The 21,192-nt window shown below is 43.1% G+C and overlaps 1 protein-coding gene across 3 annotated transcripts in view; it reads left to right on the top strand.

The window, feature by feature from the left end:
* Positions 1 to 21,192, top strand: part of LOC137430076 (partitioning defective 3 homolog) — a 226,494-nt gene that overhangs the window by 71,375 nt on the left and 133,927 nt on the right. For all 3 annotated transcript variants that reach the window (XM_068120603.2, XM_078778789.1, XM_068120640.2), the window contains exons 10-13: positions 100 to 322; positions 9,930 to 10,069; positions 10,303 to 10,440; positions 11,925 to 12,206. In XM_068120603.2, the coding sequence (XP_067976704.2) occupies positions 100 to 322; positions 9,930 to 10,069; positions 10,303 to 10,440; positions 11,925 to 12,206 (783 nt within the window). The remainder of the gene's footprint in view (positions 1 to 99; positions 323 to 9,929; positions 10,070 to 10,302; positions 10,441 to 11,924; positions 12,207 to 21,192) is intronic.

Genomic DNA, 21,192 nt, shown 5'->3' with positions numbered 1-21,192 from the left:
ACATAATGGGGCAAGTGCAAATACGATTCTTCTCAGTTTAGAGATTTTCGGTGCTACAACCAGTTATGTGATTGATTACCCTTGTTTTGACATTTTCAGATTTCATCAGCTGCTCCTGTCCCAGTCCCAATCCAGTTCTTGGGGCCACCCCAAGGTACAGAAACAGTGTTGAATCCAGTTAGACCTCACGTTTCACCTATGCCTAGGGTGGAAAGCAAAGTTGTCCCAATGGATTATGGGAGTGCACAGTCTGCAGCCCTCACTTCTGGTAGTTACACATTGAAAAAGGTGGAGAGAAAGGTGAACATCCATCTCGAAAAAGGTATTGGTCCAGTTATTGATCATCTCTTTGGTGAATCTTTGTCACTTTTATCAAGGACTCTGTCACAGTTATGATTGCTTTGGTATTTTTAAATTTTCTTATTTTTAAAGGTCCATGTTTTTTGTAGTTTTCAGTTCAAAGTCTGAAAAATACGCATTTTACATACATGGGTTTTTTGACGCTTGAAATGCTACTTTCAACTTGACATTAAGTTTTAATTTTGACACTGATTTGATGATTTCGTTACCTAAACCCAGCACATTGTTAACAAGGCTTATGTTTTTTTCTTTGTTTTAATTTTTATTATTTATGTGCTCATTGAATGGATTTTCTTTTTAATCTTTCCTTTGCAAGCAACACATTTTCACATGTTTAACTAGAGCAATGCGACTTTGTCGCCAATATGCCTCTGCATAGTCCCCGCCCATGACAATGGGTAGATGCCCTCGTTCACTGTTCTAAAAATAAAAAAGTTTGGTTTAAATCCCTTTAGCTGTTTTGAAGTGTCACATTTTTACCACAGGACAGGTTTCACACATTGATTGGAGAAGGGATTTTTTAAATTTAATATCGGCGTTCAAGCTAATATGGCTGCCACACCAAGTGGCATATGACATAAAAAATGAACACTCTGCATATGTATGGGTAGGGGATCACGTTTGTGAAGATTTGTGTTGATCGGATAAGGTTCATTTTTTTTATCCAAGGTGGCTGCCAAACCACGTGACCTATGATGTCATCATTTTCAAACTATATGTAACAATGGTGTTAGATGACATTTGTTAAATTTTTCATCGATAGGGTAAGCGGCTTCAGAGATATAATTGTTTAATATTTTCCTTCAATCCAATATGGCTGCCAAACCATGTGACCTATGATGTCATAAATTTAATATTTCAATACAAATGGGTCATTGATCATGTGCATTTCAGATTTTTAGGATAAGGCAATCGATTAAAACATTTATGGCTTGTATACCATGTCATCATTATCATGCTTTTGTTCCCCATTGAGAGTACTGTACAATGTGCCAAGTTTAAAATTTTCCAATAAGTGGTTTCCGATAAATAATTTTTAATTATTTGAGTTTAATCAAAGATGGCTGCCATACCGCGTGACCTATGACATCACAATTACCATAAAAACATTCTACATAGGTGTCAATCCTACCCTCAAAGTTTTGTCTCAATCGGACATGTGGTTGCTGAGAAAAACGAGGTTTAGCCCATACGATGGACGGACGGTCAACCCGAAAACAATACCTCCGGCCACCTTCGGGGGCGGAGGCATAAAAACCAATGAGTACATCGTGTGTTATATAATGTTGGGGATACAGACAACAATCCCCACTCGATGCGACAGGACAGGGATTTGCCACAATTGCATCGGTTAAACAGGACCACAAAACCTTATAGACATGAAATATCATCACACAACATAACATACAGGTTGTTGACAGGGTTAAATCAGTTACCAGGCAACTCTCTTGTTTCACATGAGAACTGCTGCTCCAGCTACACTAGTAAGGAGAAAATATGCAGGCATCAGAACTTGCTCCTTCCAGTTGTCACTTCACCTGAACCTCGAGAGGGGAGATTCAAAAAACAACAACAAGTGTCCATAGCAGAATTTATCAATCTATAGCAGCCTATCGATCGGAATTTATGCGTATACGATCAACATTGTTCGAAAGATAGGTTCACGTGAACAGATACTGGAAGCTGAAATATATTACCAGTCCTTGAAGGTACATTTCTGAATTTTTTGTTTTTGTTTTTGTTTTTTGAATCGAGGCTCGTGAAAGAGCTAACATTTACTTCACAAATAAAATCAACCAGACAAACAAAATAAATAAAAAGAGGGAGCGGAAGACAAGATGGGGAGAGAAGGGGAAGCACACAAACACAACATTTGAGAGCAGGGAGATGTGTGGGAGGGAGAGGGCTTGGGGGGAGGAGGCGTGGAAAGGGGGGGGGGGGGGTGGGAGAAGTATAAAACACAAGGACTTCCAGGACAGAAGTTGGGATTTCAAAAAAGTGGAATTGGGGTGGAATTAGCGGGGGTAGAAAAGATCAAGGTTTTGGATGGGGGAAGATAAGAGATGGTGGTGAACAGCTGTTTTAAAGACCTGGAGGGTGGAGTGGGATTGAAGAGAGTGAGGGAGTTTGTTCCAGAGGCGGGAGAAAAGAGGAATGAAAGAGTGAAGGTGAGCAGAGAGTCTTGATTTTGGCAGTTTAACCATAAGAGGGTTACAGGCAGATCTTGTGCGACCTGTAGGAATATTTGCGGGACAGAGCCCAGAGAGAGTTGGGGGGGCAAGGCCAGAGAGGTGTCGGTAGAAGACGGAAAGACTACCAACCTGCCTGCGGTGAGTGAGTGAGAGGCCCTTGGAGTTAGCTTCATCGCGGGAGATTCCAATGATTCTGAATGCTTTTGTTTCAACAGCGTGAAGACGAGCTAGGTGTGAGGCAGGAGCACCAGCCCAGAGGGGAGAGCAGTATTCCATTGAGCTGTGGATGAAAGCCTTGTATGTGGTGAGGAGCTCAGGTGTGCCAAGGAAGGACTTCGCACGACGGAGGATGCCCAGTCGGCGACTGGCTTTGGAGGCCACATTTGAAATGTGGTTTTCCCAGGAAGGATCATGGCAGATAGTGAGACCCAAAAGCTTGAGTGACAGAACTTCTTGGAGAGGATTATTCAGAAAGTGGATGGGAGGGTGGGTTGTACAGTCGGTCTTTTCGGAGAGACATCGTAAGAGTGTGAGATTTGTCAGGATTGAAAGACATGTTCCACTTGTTTGCCCAGTCTGTGATTTTGTCCAGGTCTGCAGAGAGTGAGGACGCTGCAGACTGCCGATCTGAGGGATGAAGAATGGAGCGACAGAGAGTAGAGTCATCAGCAAAGAGATAGAGAGGATTTTCAAGAGAGTCAGAGAGATCATTGATGAAGACCAGAAAAAACACAGGGCCCAGAACACTGCCTTGGGGAATTCCAGCCTGAACAGGAAGAGGAGATGAGAGAAACCCATTCAGGGCCACACGTTGACTACGACTAGAGAGGAAGTCCGCCAGCTGTGCGTGGAGATTTCCATGGATACCAAAAGAGTAGAGTTTGGTGAGCAGAGCGGGGTGCCAGACCGTATCGAAGGCACGTGATATGTCAAGGGAGACAGCTCAAATTTCCTGTTTGGCATTGAGGACCTCCATCCATTGTTGAGAAAGCAGAAGCAGCATGTCCAGAGTAGAGTGACCAGGTCTGAAACCAAATTGATGATCAGAGATCAAGCCATTGGAGAAGAGGAAAGATTTCACATCTGAAGCAATGATGGATTCCATGACTTTGCTGATAATTGGGAGAAGGCTGATTGGTCTGTAGTTGCTGGGATCTGTTTTTGCACCTTTTTGTGCAAAGCGGTGATGTTGGCAGATTTCCAAGCAGAAGGCAGATGATCTTGAGCAAAAGAGAGGGTGAAGAGAACAGAGAGAGGGAGTGAAAGAGCGGAAGAACAGGATTTTAGGACCCGTGGGCTGATGCCGTCAGGTCCAGTTGCAGAATCAGAGTCGAGGGTTGACAGAAACTTTTCCACCTTGTCAGGAGGAAAGGACACAGAGTCCAGGAGCAGCTGGGTACGACTGGGTACGGTGGGTACAGAGAGGGATGGGTTTGGGACACAAGATTTAGAGGCAAACACAGAGTTGAGGCATTCAGCTTTTTCACGTGCGGAGTCAGCCGTGTGGCCGTTTGAGGTGAGGGAGGGGATGGAGGGGGAACAAACACCAGAAACAGATTTGACCAGACGCCACCAGGATTTGGAAGAGAGTTCGGTCCTGAGAATGGAGAGATATTGTTTCCTGGCTCTCCTGAGGGTGGACACACACTTGTTTCTGGCTTTGTGAAAGGAAATGAGATTTCCTTCCGTTGGATGTGCTTTCCAGGAGAAGAAAGCAAGTTATTTCTGGGAAATAGCCTCACCACAAGATTCCGTGTACCATGGACGGGAGGAAGGGTATGACAACTGAAGACGAGATGGGATAAATCTGTGCATGAGAGAGAGCAATTTACTTTGGAAGAATTCCCAGGATGAGTTGATGTCAGAGGCGGTCGAGATGGGAGACCAGTCCAGATGATTGATGGCTGCTTGAAGACCGTGCCAGTTGGCCTGAGTGAAATGCCAGACACGTCGATGCTGAGGAGGCTCTCTGAGAATGGTCAGAGAGATGTCCACTTTAACAAGCACATGATCAGATGAGCCGATTGGAGCAGAAGAAGAGCAGCATACATTTTCAGGGAAGTTTGTAATAACCAAGTCCAGAAGAGAAGATGCTCCGTTGACTGAGATCCGGGTCGGGAAATTGACAGATTGTGTCAGTCCCAGTGAGTCACAGAATGCCTTTGCTGAAGAGCCATGGCTGGTGATAGAGGTACGCACACCCAGCCAACTGGCATGGTGGCAATTGAAATCACCACATATGAGGAAGAGAGAGTTGGGATGGGTAGATAGAAGTTTGTCCATATTATCAGACAGCGAGATGTAGATGGAGTCATCACTGTTTGGTGGACGGTACAACACACATATGAACAAAGGTGGGAGCGAAGGGGAAGCCGTAGCCAAAGGTATTCCTGGGGGTGAGGTGGAGAGGGGGCAGTGCAGGGCGAGTGAGGAAGAGAGTTTTTTATAAAGATAGCAACCCCACCTCCAGGACGAGGCTCAGGTCTATCATACCGGAGGAGGGAGTAACCTGGGAGAGATACCAAGGAATCAGAGACATCATGAAGGAGGAAAGTTTCTGTTAAGCAGATCACGTCTGGTTTGTCAGAAGCAACCTGTATGGCGAGATCAGTCAGGTTTGAGCGAAGGCCCCGGATGTTTGAGGTCCATACTGTTAAAGAAGAGGAAGGGGGAGCATCGGATACAGAACAGGGGGGGGGGGGGGGGGAGCGGTAGCGTAAGATGTGGAAGAGGAGGAAGAGGTAGGGAGAGCTGTTGAAGGTGTGTCATAGATTTCAGAATAGCTTGGAGGAAGGGAAGAATGGGGCGGACAAAAGGTTTGATGGTGATTTGGTGAGGCGCAGTGAGGTGTTATTTGAGGAGGAGGAAGAGTGAGGCAGAAGGTTGAGGGAGATGAAGGTGAAAGTTGGAAGGGGGAAGAAGCGGGGAGGACGCTTTGAGGAGGAGGGGTGAGAGGGGAGTCTCGGAGGGGAGGAGTGAGGGAGAGTCTCGGAGGGGAGGGGTGCGGGGGGAGTTTAGGAGGGAAGGGGCAAGGGGGGAGATTTGAAAGGGATGGGTGATGGGGAAGATTTGGAGGGGAGGGGCAATGGGGAAGATTTGAAAGAGATGGGTGATGGGGATGATTTGGAGGGGAGGGGCAAGGGGGTAGATTTAGAGGGGGGAGGGGTGATGGGGAAGTTTTGGAGGGGAGGGGTGATGGGGAAGTTTTGGAGGGAAGGGGTGATGGGGAAGATTTGGAGGGGAGGGGCAAGGGGGAAGATTTGAAAGGGATGGGTGTTGGGGAAGAATTGGAGGGGAGGGGCAATGGGGAAGATTTGAAAGAGATGGGTGATGGGGATGATTTGGAGGGGAGGGGCAAGGGGGTAGATTTGGAGGGGAGGGGTGATAGGGAAGTTTTGGAGGGAAGGGGTTCTGAACTTGCCATCAATGAACTTGCCATATAATAAGGCATCTTCTCTGCTACATCAAGTTTGGCAGGAGAATACAGAAAGCTAAAGATGAAATCCAAGATTCTGACATCACAATGATTTCGCCTTTTGAACTAAAGCATTCTTCCATGCAGGGTAATATGTTAGATCAGTAATGCAGAATAAACTAGAATGGCACTCCTCTGACAGGCTGAACAGTTTATGATTTGTATCCCACTGATAGGCCAGATATGGATCCGGACCTGAACCAAAATCGAATCTGCTTGTTCTTGTCACCAACAAACTCATCCACCAAGTTTTGTCACAACTCATCCACAACCTTTTGAAATATAATGCTATATATTATTTGTGGTCCCATCTTTCAATGGTGAAGAATCACTTTTAAAATTAAAAAATTGTCATATCCGGATCCGCATCTTCACCAAAATCAAATCGATTCATTCTTTTCACACACCCGACCTGTCCACCAAGTTTTATCAGAATCTGTCCACAAGCCTATGAGACAGCCAAACACACAGATAGTGGTGAAAACCTATCCTCTGTCCACCATCGGCGGCGGAGGTAATAACTGAAGAAATCCGATCATTTGTCAGCTGAATGAGATTATTGTTGGCCAATATCGCATCCAAAGTATAAATATTACACAGAATTTGGTTTGCACAGTCAGTAGAGATAAACATTTGACCCCAAAGCATCTCGAATTGGGTAGCAACATTTATAATGCAACTCGGTCAACCAGAATGTTGATACGTTGCACAAGGTTTTCATGCCTCCGCCGATGAGGTCGCCGGAGGCATTGTATTTTTAGGTTGAACGTCTGTCCATCCGTCCATCCATCCATGATAGGTTTTCGTGTCTGTGATAACTTGAGAACGGCTAAAGGGATCTTAGTCAAACTTGGTACAAGTATGCATAATGATGTAAAGATCAACTGATTATATGTTGGGGTCAAAAGGTCAAATGTCAGACGTCCCTTCAGGTAAAAATTCTGTTACCCGAGCTAACTTGTGAACCAGTCATGGGATTTTCACCAAACTTGGTATAATTTTATATTATGATGAAAAGATAAACTGATTCGATTTTGGGGTCAAGAGGTCAGACGTCATGTTAAGTTCCAATTATTTTGTTACTGCAATAACTTAAGAACGGCTGAAGGGATCTAACTAAGTCAAGCTTTGTACAGGTATGTATAATGATGAAAACATGAACTGATTAGATTTTGGGGTCAAGAGGTCAAAGGTCATGTTAAGTAAAATGTATGTTGCCACACCAGCCAACTTGTGAAAAACTCAACAAGTGATAGGATTTTGGAACAAATTTGGTATAAGTATATATGATGCAAAGATGAACTGATTGGACTATGGCATCAACAGATCAAAGGTCAGAGGTCATGTTAGGTAAAAAAATTGATAACAGCTCAAGGGATTTAAATTTAAAAAATTGGCACAAGCATTATAATGATGTAAACATTAACAGATTAGATTATGGGGTCACTAGGTCAAAGGTCAGAGGTACCGTTAAGTAAAAATTCTGTTGCTCTTCGAAATTGTGAACCAGTGATGGGATTTTGACCAAACATGATATAAGTATCTTGCTATAATTCACCAAATGTCCGTCCGTCTGTCTGTCCATCCGTTCGAAGGTACCGCAAAAACGGCTGAACCGATCGCAATGATATTTTGGGTGGGTAATCCTGGGATCTCCTGGAGTAAAATAGGCTATAATGTTTTTCCAATTTCAGCTTTGGCCTCCAGCATTTTCAGGTTTGGACTCACGCGTAACATTATTTTCCTGGGTGCCGCACAAACGGCTGCACCAATCGCTGCACGGCTGCACCGATCAGACTCGGTGACCTCGGACAAAGACCTTTTATAAGGACATGGGTTGAATCCCTGCTTGAGAGAAGTCCAACCCCCTCCCCGCCATCACGGCCGTCTCTCCAACTCACAATCCCATGAGATATGTGGAAAGGACGACCCAAAACCAATTATCTTCTTTTTGATTCGTATATAAACATCATTAAAAGTAAATAATGACCTCGGCCAAAGTTCAAATTATGTGGGTTTAATCTCTACATGAGAGAATTCCATATAGCTATTTGGGCGCTGTATAAGCCAACAGATCGCTGTCTCCATCGATCTTGCCGAGGCCATAACACCTATCCGCTCAAAATCCTTTTAACTGTTGACTTGGTAGTTTTTACAATAAAGGAAACATTAACAATGTTTAAAGTTTATTTTGTGATTAATTTGTGATTGGAGATATGTTGTTTGGAATGAAAAAAGAGATATCGAGTTCAAGTGAATGACGACATGCCGTGATGGTTTCTACTTTCTGAACGTGAACTTCGCGGATTCCCATATGCAGATTCGCCACAGACCCACGATCGATGTTTCTATACGTGAACGTACCCGTTTGTTTGCGAACGGGTACGTTTTTCATGGAAGTCCTTCACTAACTTGCTGTCTACGTCTGATGTGCGACTGAAGGTGCTACAGGAATGTGGAATTTATTGGTTTCATGCTTTAGCATTCGCCGTATCTGCATTGCCTGTTTGCTTCTGGCCTCCCACCCGTGCGTAGCACGGGTATCTCACTAGTATATTATGATGCAAAGATGAGCTGATTTCATCGGCGGTCTGCCGTCGAATGACAGCTTCTGCAGGTGGGAAAAAATTCACACGTGCGCATTAGGATCGCCTACATACGTGCACCAATCAACGCCTCCCTAGCTTCTTTTTTTTTACGCACGTAAAATAAAGGTCGGATACTTTTTGAACACACTACGTATGTATGTATGTATGTATGTCCCCTCAAACACATACCAATCAGAGCTGAGGATCTGGTCACATGACAGGGTGATGTGATTACGTCTGATGTCATTTCGGCGGAATGGTGTCTGACTCTCCACACTCCGGCATTTCGATTCCAATGTCGTTCAGGCCGAATATATCGTCGAACCTGTCATATATCACAATCTCCATGGTCTACCTTTACGCTTTTCATTCAGTGTGAAACACAAATAAACCGATTGTTTCAATGATCATCAAATATTGAAAGCATCGGCGTTACGGCTCTTCCAACAAAACGGTACGTATAAGCCTTAGCCTTTATGCCTCACATTTGGGGCGCTTCGGACAAATTAAGCCCAGATTTCTTAATACAGTAGTGTATCATTTCAGTTGTATCGTTTTCGTAATAGTGATAATAATAATTAGTAAATATGACCGTAACACTAATCCCAATGTCGTGAATACAAAGTTAATGAATTGAAGCGGTGTATGGTTTATTAATCAATGCTAAGCGGTGTATTGACTAACAACCGCAGAAGTAAGGAATTCACCTCGGTTTTTTGATAGCATGTTATTAACCCAACCCATGTAGATTACAGTAGATCTTCCCTCAGTTCTGTAAGTAAAACTTACCTCACGGATGTTGGGATTCCTCCAAATTTCTTTGTTTAATGTTATAAACAGCATTGGCGACTGTTTAAAAAGCTAATCATGTGTGTTTGTGGTTTATAATATTTTACAATCCCGGCTATGCCACTGTTACACTTTCGGTTTTATTTTTTATTTTTTACCCCATGTGATTCTGTGTGTCTAGAGGGTGATTTTCTTTACCCTTGGGAATCAACATCAGACTCTTTGTCCATTGTTCGGGCCAAGCAGTACTAGAAAATGTGAACAAACTTGCATTGATGACATCTCTTGGTGTCACACTTTTGAAATGTATGCTGGGTAAGATGTATATAGTTTGAGTGATTTTGAGACTGCCATACCACTGCCTTTATCAGGGGATTTATATACCTTTGTACCTTTTAAGGTGATTTACCAATCCTAAATACAGCACATTCTTCACCAGTGGAGTTCAGTTGAAGACAGGTGTTCTTGTTGGTGATTGGAAGCAATGCATAGACTATACCTGTGAATGTTCATTCTTCCTGATAGGTTCAGACGGTCTTGGGTTCACAGTAGCAACCAGGGACACTCCAGTTGGGAAACGCTCTCCAATTTATGTGAAGAGCATCATGGCACGAGGGGCAGCTGCCCAGGATGGAAGGCTCAGGTCTGGGGATCGCCTGCTCAAAGTAAGATTATTAGCTGCGAGTTCATTTTCATTGTCTTTTGTCTTCCTTTCTTGGTTCTTTTTAATTTGCCATTGATCCATGTGGCTTGCATATATTTGGAGGTTAAACGTGTTTATTTAATTTATTTACTCCTCAAAAATCATTTTCTTTATTATTATAGCCCCCAAAATGGCCTGCCGAGGAAGTCCCATGTTCTGATCTCGTGAACTCTTACATTCTCTGTGATCCGGTAGGTAAATGAAGCCGATGTGACAGGGTGGAGCCAAGAAGCTGTGGTTGGACTCCTGCGCCGTACGCCACTTGGGGGCAGTGTCGAGCTGTTGTTGTCTCGACAGGAAGATGCCCCAATCACAGCGGATGGGCTTGCCACAGTATGTTAGCATGATTATTCACAACTATGTATACATTATTTTTGTGACTTATTGGTGTTGTTGCCACTTCAAGATGATCAGTGATTGGGCATTATACGAGAACTTGAATTGAAGGTTTTATGGCATTCCTCTGCGGAGCTCACTGAGCAAATTTCCTTTGTATGTTTAAACATGATTCTGGATTCTCATAAGCTCGTGACAGACCTGATTTATATTGCTGAGCAATGCGTTGGGGCATCGGCTATAATTGATTTATTAAAATTATCAATAGTTCAGACTTTACCTGATGTATCTATCAGGACTCTCTCGTGAAATTTTGGACCTTTTTGGATCTTTTTTTTGTTTTTTTGCAAGGGATAAGTATTTATCATTATGAATTGCCATATGCCTGTGACTGTGTGTTTTGGCAAACAGACACAGGTACATGAATAATGAGTAAACACACCCACTGCCATTGTTTGTATACACACGCTCTGAGCCAAGCAGGTGGAGGTGGGTCATGTGTTAGACTTGGCTACGTCCACCATTAGAACAATTCTCAAAAATGCAGACAAGATAAAAGCTTTTGTCCAGTCCACCACTTTAACTTAAACAAAGTTAACTCATTCAAGGATCAGTTTGTCAGAGAGGATGGAGGGCCGGTTAAGCTTGGTTTGGCAGGTTTAAGTGCCGCATAAACTTGCAAAGCATATGTATCAGTGGCGACGCTGCAAGCGCTGAAGACCAGGCAAGCCCTTGAATTCCCTAAGCTATTGTTTACCATCTGTATTTTTATTAGTGTTATTAGTTATTACTGATAATCCAATAAAGCCCTCGTACTGCTCATGCGTAAGAAATAACGCTGTCGGAAATGCATCTCCATATAGACAATGATATAATGGTCCCCATTTTGTGCATTTTCGATTATTTAGGAATGCATTCTGATCGCTAAGCGAGGTATTAATGTCGTGTACTCACCTCTACTCTGTTTGATGCCCGACCTGACTATAAATTCACCCTATTGTTTTTCAGTTCAGGCATTGCATCAATTGGTCTGCTGTCTGTTGGATAGGACATTAATCTTGGGAACCTTCTGTCAGCATTTGCTGCTGGTGCATGTTAAAGATCACATGGTGTCTGTCACAAAAAAATAAATGTTAATTGTTGATCCCATGGTGTCAATGTTTGCTGCGACTCCTGGCCAAATTTCAAATTTCTGCCCTGACTACCACTGGAAAGCCAATGACAAACTACCCAATGTAATACTTGATATGAGATATCTCGGTAGTACGGAACCTGCCTTCGTGCAGACATCTGTTCAGAGAGAGAGACTTGTCTGGAACCTCGTTTGTAGGCATGTGGGGTTTTTGTCTAATTTTCATGCAATGGTTAATTGGCTTGACTTGTAAATGAAAACTGGCTTACCTTGCTCATCAATTGAGTAATAAGGTCTGAAATTTTTGGTTCATATTAACCGAGTAATAAATGACTGCATTGTCTTTTAGGTCCCACAAGTCTTGTCTGCACATGGAACACAACATGATAGGGACCGTGAGGTGGTGGAGGTTCGTGAAAATAGAGTGGCGGATGAGGTGGATAAAGAAGAAGAAGAAGGTCGCTTGCTTTCTCCCGATGGTTCACGCGAGTTTCTTACCTTCAATGTGCCCCTGAATGCGGCTGGGGCTGCAGGATTAGGAGTCAGCGTCAAGGGAAATAAGGCAAAGAGGGGTGCTGGGGACCTTGGCATCTTCATCAAGAGCGTTATCACTGGTGGGGCTGCTGCCAAGGTACCATGCACCTTAACTTCCACATTCAATCCTTTAATTTATCTCCATAATCCCAACTACATTTATAGGCTCTATTGGGCGTTTATATTTTTTGTCACACATTTTCATTTGGTGCACCGAGAACAAACTTTAATCACTAGTTCTCAAATAATAACAATAATAATAATAATAATAATAATATTTGTTCTCTTGCAAGGAACTTCAACATAGGAGGCCATTGGGCCCATCAAGCCTGTGCAATGATTGCCAACCTATGGTTGTTTGTCTATGCTTTATCCTTTTAAAATGCTGAGCATCAAACGAGGAAGCACTACGTACCATTTTTTGAAATTATTTAGTATGACTCAGCCAGGATTCTAAACACTGACCGTCGATACTTCGATACGGATGCTCTAACCATCACGCCACCAAGTCTGGTGCAGCTAAGACCAGATAGTGCAACTATGAGTACAAACCAGTGCTTGAAAGTTACTTTTGTATGCACAGTGCTGGGTTTTTTAGTATTCAAAGTACAATTCCCATTGAGTGTATCTGGCTTAGGACATTCAAAAGTTGTACCAATAGCTGTCTTTCTTAATTGAGTCAAGTATGTATTGAATGAACCTGTCACTATTTAATATCCTGCACCAAAAAAAGAACATATACAACAACAACATGCATTTTAAGGCCATTTTCCCTGCTAGAGCGGGGGTTAGCCTTGCGGTCCCCATGACGATCTTCTCCATTTTGGCCTATTTTCTGCATCTCCCCTTGTTAACCTGCTTGCCCGCATTTCTTCTTCCACCATCTTTAACCAAGTCTTTCTCGGTCTTCCCCGTCCTCTACTTCCTTCTACATTCATTTCCATCACTCTTCTCAACCAGTCAGTTTCATCCTTCCTCAACATATGACCAAACCATCTCAACCTGTTGCTCTTCACAGCATCAATCACAGGCTCTATTCCCATCATCTTTCGCAATTCATCATTTGTCTTCCTCTCTCTCAACGATACTCCGCACATCCACCGAACCATTCGCATTTCCACCCTTTCCAGCCTTCGTTGCTGCTCTACGTTCATTACCCATGTCTCGCTTCCATAAATCATAACACTTCTTACACATGCAGCATACACCTTTCCCTTCAGCTTCAACGACACTCCCCTCCTCATCAGCATGCCACTCAGTTCCCGAAACTTCTTCCATGCACATCTCACTTGAGCAACCGTTGCCGAGTCTGATCCACTTTCTCCATTCAGCATGTCTCCGAGGTAGCAAAATGTTTTCACACCTTCCAGCTTCACGCCGTCTCCAAGATCCAACTCAACATTTCCTCCATCTGCAGCTCCCTCTGTGCACACCTTACATTTGAATGTAGCTGCCACACTGGTTAATGACCCTCTCAGACCACTACATTTTTGATGAACCCACTCAGCGCACATTGTACATTGAATGGAGTTCACTCCGACACCCTTCCTGCACACAGCACATGGCCACTTCCCAGTTCTTTCCACCTCACCACATGCTTTACCACTTGCCATCACCTTCCACTTTCCGATATTCACCTTCAGACCTTTTGTCTCCATACATTCCTTCCACTTGTTCATCTTTTCCTTCAGTCCATCCATACTTTCCGCAGTCAACACCAGATCATCTGCATACAACAACTCCCATGGTAAACCCTCCTTTACGTTCTGAGCCAGCACCTCCATTACAGCTACAAATAGTAGCGGACTTAGTACCGACCCCTGATGCACTCCCACCTTCACCTCAAACTCACCACTGTTCCCGTCCTTCGTCCTTACAGCTGTGCGCGCTCTTTTGCACATTGCCATCACTACTCTGATCAACCATTCCTCCACTCCTAACTTCGTCAATGCCCATGTCAATACTTTGCATGGAACCCTATCGAATGCTTTCTCCAGATCAACAAACCCAAGAAACAACTTCTTCCTCTTCTCCATGTACTTCTCCTGCAACTGCCTCACAATAAAGAGCGCGTCTGTCGTTCCTCTTCCTGGCATAAATCCAAACTGAATTTCGTCGATCTTCACCTTCTTCCTTATCCTCCTCTCCAATACCCTTTCCAATACCTTCATTCCATGCTCCAATAACTTTATCGCTTGGTACGAGCCACACTCCAGAGGGTCACCTATCCCCTTGTATAGAGGGACGAGGGTACTCAGTTCCCAATCCACTGGAATGCGGCCTTCTTTCACCACCAGATTACAGATCTCTGTCATTCTCTTCACACCCTAACTTCCTGCTGCCTTCAACATATCTCCCACAACTCCCGTCGGCCCTCCCGCTTTTCTACTCTTCATTGCTTTTATCGCTTCCTCAACTTCCTTCTCAGTTATCTTCTCTGCCGGTCCTAAAACTGGGTTACTCTCTATGTTGCCATCCCATTCATTCTCTGTATTCAATAGCATTTCCATATGTCTTTTCCATCTTCCTTTAATTCCATCTGGGTCCACAACGATTTGTCCCACTTCATCCTTCAAGCAACTCACCCCCATCACATCACACCTCTCTTTCGCTATCTGCTTGGCAATCCTGAATACCGCTCTCTGACCCTCTTCCGAATCCAAGCGTTCTCCGAACATTTTCCTACATACCTCCTGCGCCTTTGCTAACTCTTTCTTTGCAGCCTTCTTGGCTGCCTTATAACTTTCATGCTCTGCTTTTTCTGCTCCCATACCCTTCGCCTTCTGCCACTCCTTGAACGTCTTCCTGTTCTCGTCAATCCTCTTTCCAACTTCATCATCCCACCACCATGTTTCCGAGTGCCTCGGTGGTCCTTTTGTCCATCCACATACCTCACCAACGGCTCCCAACAGACTATCTTTCATTGACATCCAACCACTTTCAAGCTCAACCACATCATCCTCTACCCTACTCAGCCTCTCTTTTAATGCCTCCCTTACTGTCGCCTCTTTCAACCTCCACACCTTCATTCTCGGTTGGCACTTCACCCGCCGAGCTCTCCTCGCACCTTTCACCCTTATGTCGCAGACAACCAAGTGGTGCTGTGAAACAGCCTCCTCCCCCGGGATCACCTTTGTGTCCCGGAGGTGCCCCCTATCTCGCCTACGCACCATCAGGTAGTCAATGGTTGTCGTCGACCCACCTGACGTGTATGTAACAAGCTTATTATCCTCTTTCTGGAACTGAGTATTACAAATCAACAAATCAGCTCCATCAGCAAACTGCAAAATCCTTTCACCTTCTCCATTTCTCACACCATATCCGTAACCCCCATGAACTCCCTCAAAACCGTCCATACTCCTTCCCACCACAACAACTTCTTCATCTTTCACGTTTTCCATCAGCTTCTCTATCGCACACCAGAACTTGTCCTTCTCTTCATCGCTCCGACCAACCTGCGGAGCATATCCCGAGATGACGTTCACCAAGAGCTTTCCAATCATCATTTTCACCATCATCAACCTATCACTCACTCTAGTTACACTCACCACACTGTCTACAAACTCCTCAGAAAACAGGACACCAACACCATTCACGCCCTCTGGGCACCCTTGCCACACAAACTTGTATTTCTGTCCCTGCCTACCCTTCACCATTCTCACACCACTTCCCTTCCATCTCGTCTCTTGCACACAACATATGTCCACTCTTCTTCTGATCAATATTTCCACCACTTCTCCTGATCTCTCTGTCATTGTCCCTACATTCCATGTCCCAAACATCAGAAACCGATCTCCACTTCGGGCTGTACCCTGCCCATATGTCGTTGTAATTGTCATGGTTCTCTTTTTTGAGGCAATGTTTTTTATGGCCGGATGCCCTTCCTGACGCCAACACTCTTAGTCGCCTCTTACGACACGGAGGGATACGGTGTACCTATTCTAAACCAGGGTACACACGGGGGGGGGGGGGGGGGGGGGGGAAGAACGTGTTGTTGAAAATTGGTTTATTATATTTTTCAAGTGTGATGCTGTGACGGTAACGTATAGAACTGTCATTTCTGAGCAACGGGTATTTTTGATGATATAGCTTGATGAGGTTGCACACTCCAGCACAACACTGCAATAGAAACAGTATCTGCGAATATCAGCTGTTAAATGTCTTTTTGTTTTGTTAATTGTTTTTCTTCCCAATGTCTTAATGCACGTGGTTTAAGAATGTTGAAAAGCACCAAATGCCTCAAGGAAGACACACTGAAGTGCAAAATAGACCAAAATAGATGAATTGCAAGCCAATAGATGGTGAAATAACAATAAAACATGACACAATAAGAAAGATCTATGTAATAGATGACATGAGAAACGGTGTCTGATTACCCTTTGTTGATGAGATCTACGAGGTCCTAATGAAAATGATGAATGGCAAGTCACCTGGCCCAGATTGTATACTTACAAAACTGTAGAAAGAAGGTGGCATCTTTGCGCTATCTATCGAAATAAAAATGGTGAAGGAATGAATGCTGGGAGAGAAGATGGCCGGAAGAATGAAAAGAATGCATTTTGATGTAGTGACAAAATGAAAGGAAGTCGAAGAGAATGTGTGCAGTATGCAGATTATAGGAAAACATCTGATTTGTCAAGATTCTTCTATCCTTCATAAATACACATTTGAAAAGTAATATTGACATGTAGTATTGTGAGACGATGTAGATGTTATAGCCGAAGTGGTACAGCTGATGCTCTAATTCTTATGAGGCTGTTAATATATATATGTTTATATCTCAATGTTCATAGCCAATGTTTGAATTTCTCGATTATAAAAAAAATATGACATGGATTGATAAAATAACACCCATCGAGATGTTGAAATCCTTCCAATACGCTGGTGTATAGAGGATAATTGAATCGAATTGAAAAGGCCTTCATGGATATTGTGACAACTGTCCATCACTGGAGTGCAAATAAAGGTAGAGACAAGTACAGATACATTCAAAGTACACCACCACCATGCCAAATAAATAAATAACATAAATAACATGTGGCATTGCTGGGGCGCCTTTGGCTTTGGCCTTTAGCGCCTGGCAATACCGCCATGCAGCGCATAGAGACTGTATTGGGAGGGAGAGGTGTTCAATTAATTGATTGATTAATTGCATAATTAAAATCAATAAATAGTGATCATAAAATATTTTCTTAATTAATTGGCTAATAGCATACCTAAACCACCAATGCTTCATCTGAAGCTGTAACCTTTTTAAAGTTAAATAAATAAGTCATTAATCGAAAAAATTAAATAATTGATCAATAAATAAATAATTAATCCATTAATTGATTAATCAATAAATCAAAAATATCCCTTATAGCCACATCACTTGGCCACTTTCATGTCCAAATATCAGCTTACTAGCACAAAAGGTGCCTGAGATTGCCCAGATGAGAATGAAAATAAATAAATGATTAATAATAAAAATAAATAAATAATAAGCATAAAATAATTAAATAATTAATCAATTGGCTAACAGAATACCTAAACCACCACCGTTTCATCCGAATCTGTAACAAAAAAAAAAAAATAAAGTCATTAATTGAATAATTTTTAAAATCATCGATTAATTGATCAATCAATAAATTAAAAATAGCCTTTACAGCAAGATCACTTGGTCATTGGCATGTCCAAATATCAGGGGGAGATACCTAACTCAAAAGTTTCCTGAGATAATGCCCAGAAGAGAAAGGAAATATTATAAGTACTTAATCGATAACAATTAAGTAACTAATCAATTAATTGATTAATCAAAAAACAAAAAATACTGTTTTTTGCCAAAGTACTTTCTCACTATTGTGCCGAAATTTCAACTTCCTAGCTCAAATGATGGCTGAGATATCGCCCGGGCAAACAAACAAACAAACAAACAAACAAGAAAACAAACAAACAAGCAAATGACCAGAGTGAAAACTGAGTACTCCCTTTCAGCGTTCGTCATTGCCGAACCCCCTTCGTCGTTGCCTGGCAATGACGTTATGCAGCTCCTGGAGATGACATAGGAAAGGAGCGGTGTACAACAAGAAAGAAACCGGAGTGAAAACTGAGTACTCTCTTTCAGCGCGCGTGTTGATTAGCATCTAATGGGTAAAAAAGAGGAATAGGGTTGAGACTTGGTTAAGAACAAAGCAAAGAGGTAGGCCAAAAACAGTGTATGAAGACACTGAAAAAGGATTGTTTAAGCTGCAGCAGTCCACAAGAAATGCAAACATTGGTCACTGACCAATCAGGATGTAATGGAAATACAGAAAATCCTTTCATCGGGATGCATTAACTGGGTAAGTGCTTTGACATTAACATTTACAACAATTATGATTGGACTGGAAAACTTTGTAGTCAGACCATGTGGCATGACAACAGACGCAACCGACCAAGAAAAGCAGGGCCTCGTTTGCACGCTCTGCTCAACCTGGCCTGAAAACCCTGTTGCACCTTGATACTGCATTTCCATAATATACTCGTAGTTTAGCCATCCTGAATTAGCTGGCAATCCGAGCTCCCACTCGCTTCTTTTTACCCTTTACAAAAGTGGGATGCGTGGAGGACGGAGGTATGTTACAACATGGACCGATCAAGTCTGACATTCAGTCACAACTTCGACATTCAAAGCACAGAAGTGGGCATAAACATATCATCACCACCAGGTGTGCGTAGGTTCGCTTCTGGTTTGAATATCTTCTTTTTCCTTTCTTTTGTAACAAAATGCTCCAGGGAATTGTAAGAATTGTTGGAAGGAAAGCAGGTGTGTGTGTGCTTGTGTGTGTATACATACATGTAGACTAAATGTGACCTGAGCTATTAGGCTGTCTGGAAAGTAATCCTTCTATATATCCTTCAGTCAGCCATTGTGAAGAAACGGGAGTCTCGTCACTCAACCCTGGTAGACTATCAAGTGGATTTCTGGAGAATCTGAATCAACTCGGATTTGTGGGTCGAACCATGCTCATGAAAACGAGCAATTTATCTGCCAACAAGACTCAGATCCAGTGTTTCAGTCATCTTGTGATCTTCAACATCGACTGTGCAGAGCAAGTGTGCTCAGTCCCTCATTTACCCATGCATCGAACAAAGAGATTCCCAGTGGGGCAAGGTTGGGGGCTGGGCTAGACGAGGGTTGAGGGAAGGAAAGGGAAGAAAAAGAGGGAGGAGGAGGTTCATGGCATCATCTAGCCCCTTCAAGTCATGTCTGGCTTCTGGCGACGTTCATGATCAGATTTATCCAAACATCCATATCCTGCATTGCTTCATGAAGCTCTGGCAGAAACAGCTCGGTTGCAGCCTTTATGCCTTTACCTAATACATCCAGCACGTACAAGGTCTGCTTCTTCTTCTTCTTCTTCCCTCGTCCATACCCAGCATGGTTGATTTCTACAGACTTTCGTTTTATGCACGCTTGATGTGTCCAAAGCATGACAGTTTCTGATCTGCTCTGTTGTCACTTTCTATTTCTACGTCCACCTCTTTGAAATATTTTTGTCTTTCTTAGGTTGTCATTGGAAGTCGGCATTTATCCACTTGATATCCTCTCTTTATGCGCCTTTGGTTTTCATCATCTTCGGTCTGCAATATTTATTGCCTCTTCCAATAGCCATCTATCCTTCTTTCTGCTTGTTTTTTGGGTTCTTTTTTGGCCTTTTCTTTTATAATGTCTTCAACCTCTTGCCACAATTCGTCTGGCATTCTCTCAACCAAGTCCAGCTCTGCAAAATGTTTTTTTTAAACCTTTATTGCACATTGTTGATGTCACATTTTCAAGGTCATACCTTGGAGTTTTTGATTTTTGTTTTTCACCTTTCTCAACTTGACTTGTTGTTTTGCCATATTCTGTCCCACTGTCTGGCAGAGTATTGGCCCATTTTGGATTCAGGTCCATGCTTTAGTGCAATCCCTGGTGCTCCGGCTTCTCCAAATTTTGCATTCCAGTCTGTTCTACGAGTTCCTGTATTTCCTGTAGGCACCTGTTCTACGAGTTCCTGTAACTTTCCATTTACTCATCTGCATTTTCTTCATCTACTGCGGAAGTTGGGCCATAAATCTGAACCATGGTGGTGTTACTGGATGTTCCTTCAACCTCGCTGATGTTAACCTATCGTTGACTGGGTTGTATCCTAGTTCTGACCCTGTTGTCTTAATACAAATCACTGCCACTCCATTTTCCTTATGGGTTTAGTGACCATAAAAGAACACTAATCGTCAGAATAAAACTGCTCCAAACCAGTCCATCTCAGTTCACTTATCCCCAAAATTTCAGTTATTGTCCTCTCCATCTCTCTTTTGTAACATAACTCTCCCTGATCCATTGACCTTCCTTACATTCCATGTTTCAATGTTGTGAGTATTTGAGAAACTCACAGTTAGTTTCAATTATGTGACCTCAGCAACTGGTTTTCCTTGCGAGTTTGATCCAGTCCCATCAAAATGGCCAGTCATACTCATCATTAATACTTTGCTCTTCCCCAGTAGCCATTTTGGTGCTTATCATGCAGCACCACTGCTTTATATCTTAGATTTCTGATCATGAGTGTTTGCTTGGCATGTACGGAAGTGGTTTGACATTGCCTTCTTCCGAGCATTGTCTATATTAGATGGGTGATCTTAGCTATTGTTCTCATAAGAGAAACCTCTGTCTTACATCAAGGCCATGCAGCCATTACTGACAATAAGTGGCAGCTGCTTGCAGGGCCATCCACCACCTGCTCCCATGGCTTCTTTGGATACAGAGTCAGTGCTCGTGGAAGGGCTAGTACGCTGAACAGATCAGGACGTAACAGGACAAAAGGAACAGTAGAGAGATGGGGAAATCATCATTAGCAGAGCTGAAGGCCAAGATCGAGGGAGACTTGGACAAACAATGGGAGTGGGGAGGAATGGGGAGCAGGAGATGACAAGATGGATAGAGAAGGAGAAGGACTTGGGGTGGGGTGAGGTGTGGGGGTTAGTGAGGGTAGGAAAGGTAATGGTTTTGGATGGGGGGTGATGTGAGATGGTGATGTACAGCTGTTTTGAAGACCTGGAGGGGAAAATGAGATTGAAGAGAATGA

Source organism: Myxine glutinosa, chromosome 1, assembly GCF_964187855.1.
Source record: "Myxine glutinosa chromosome 1, kmMyxGlut1.1, whole genome shotgun sequence".
NCBI classification, from domain to species: Eukaryota; Metazoa; Chordata; class Myxini; order Myxiniformes; family Myxinidae; genus Myxine; species Myxine glutinosa.
Note: the sequence above shows the minus strand (reverse complement) of the source record. Positions and strands in the feature narration are given on the sequence as shown.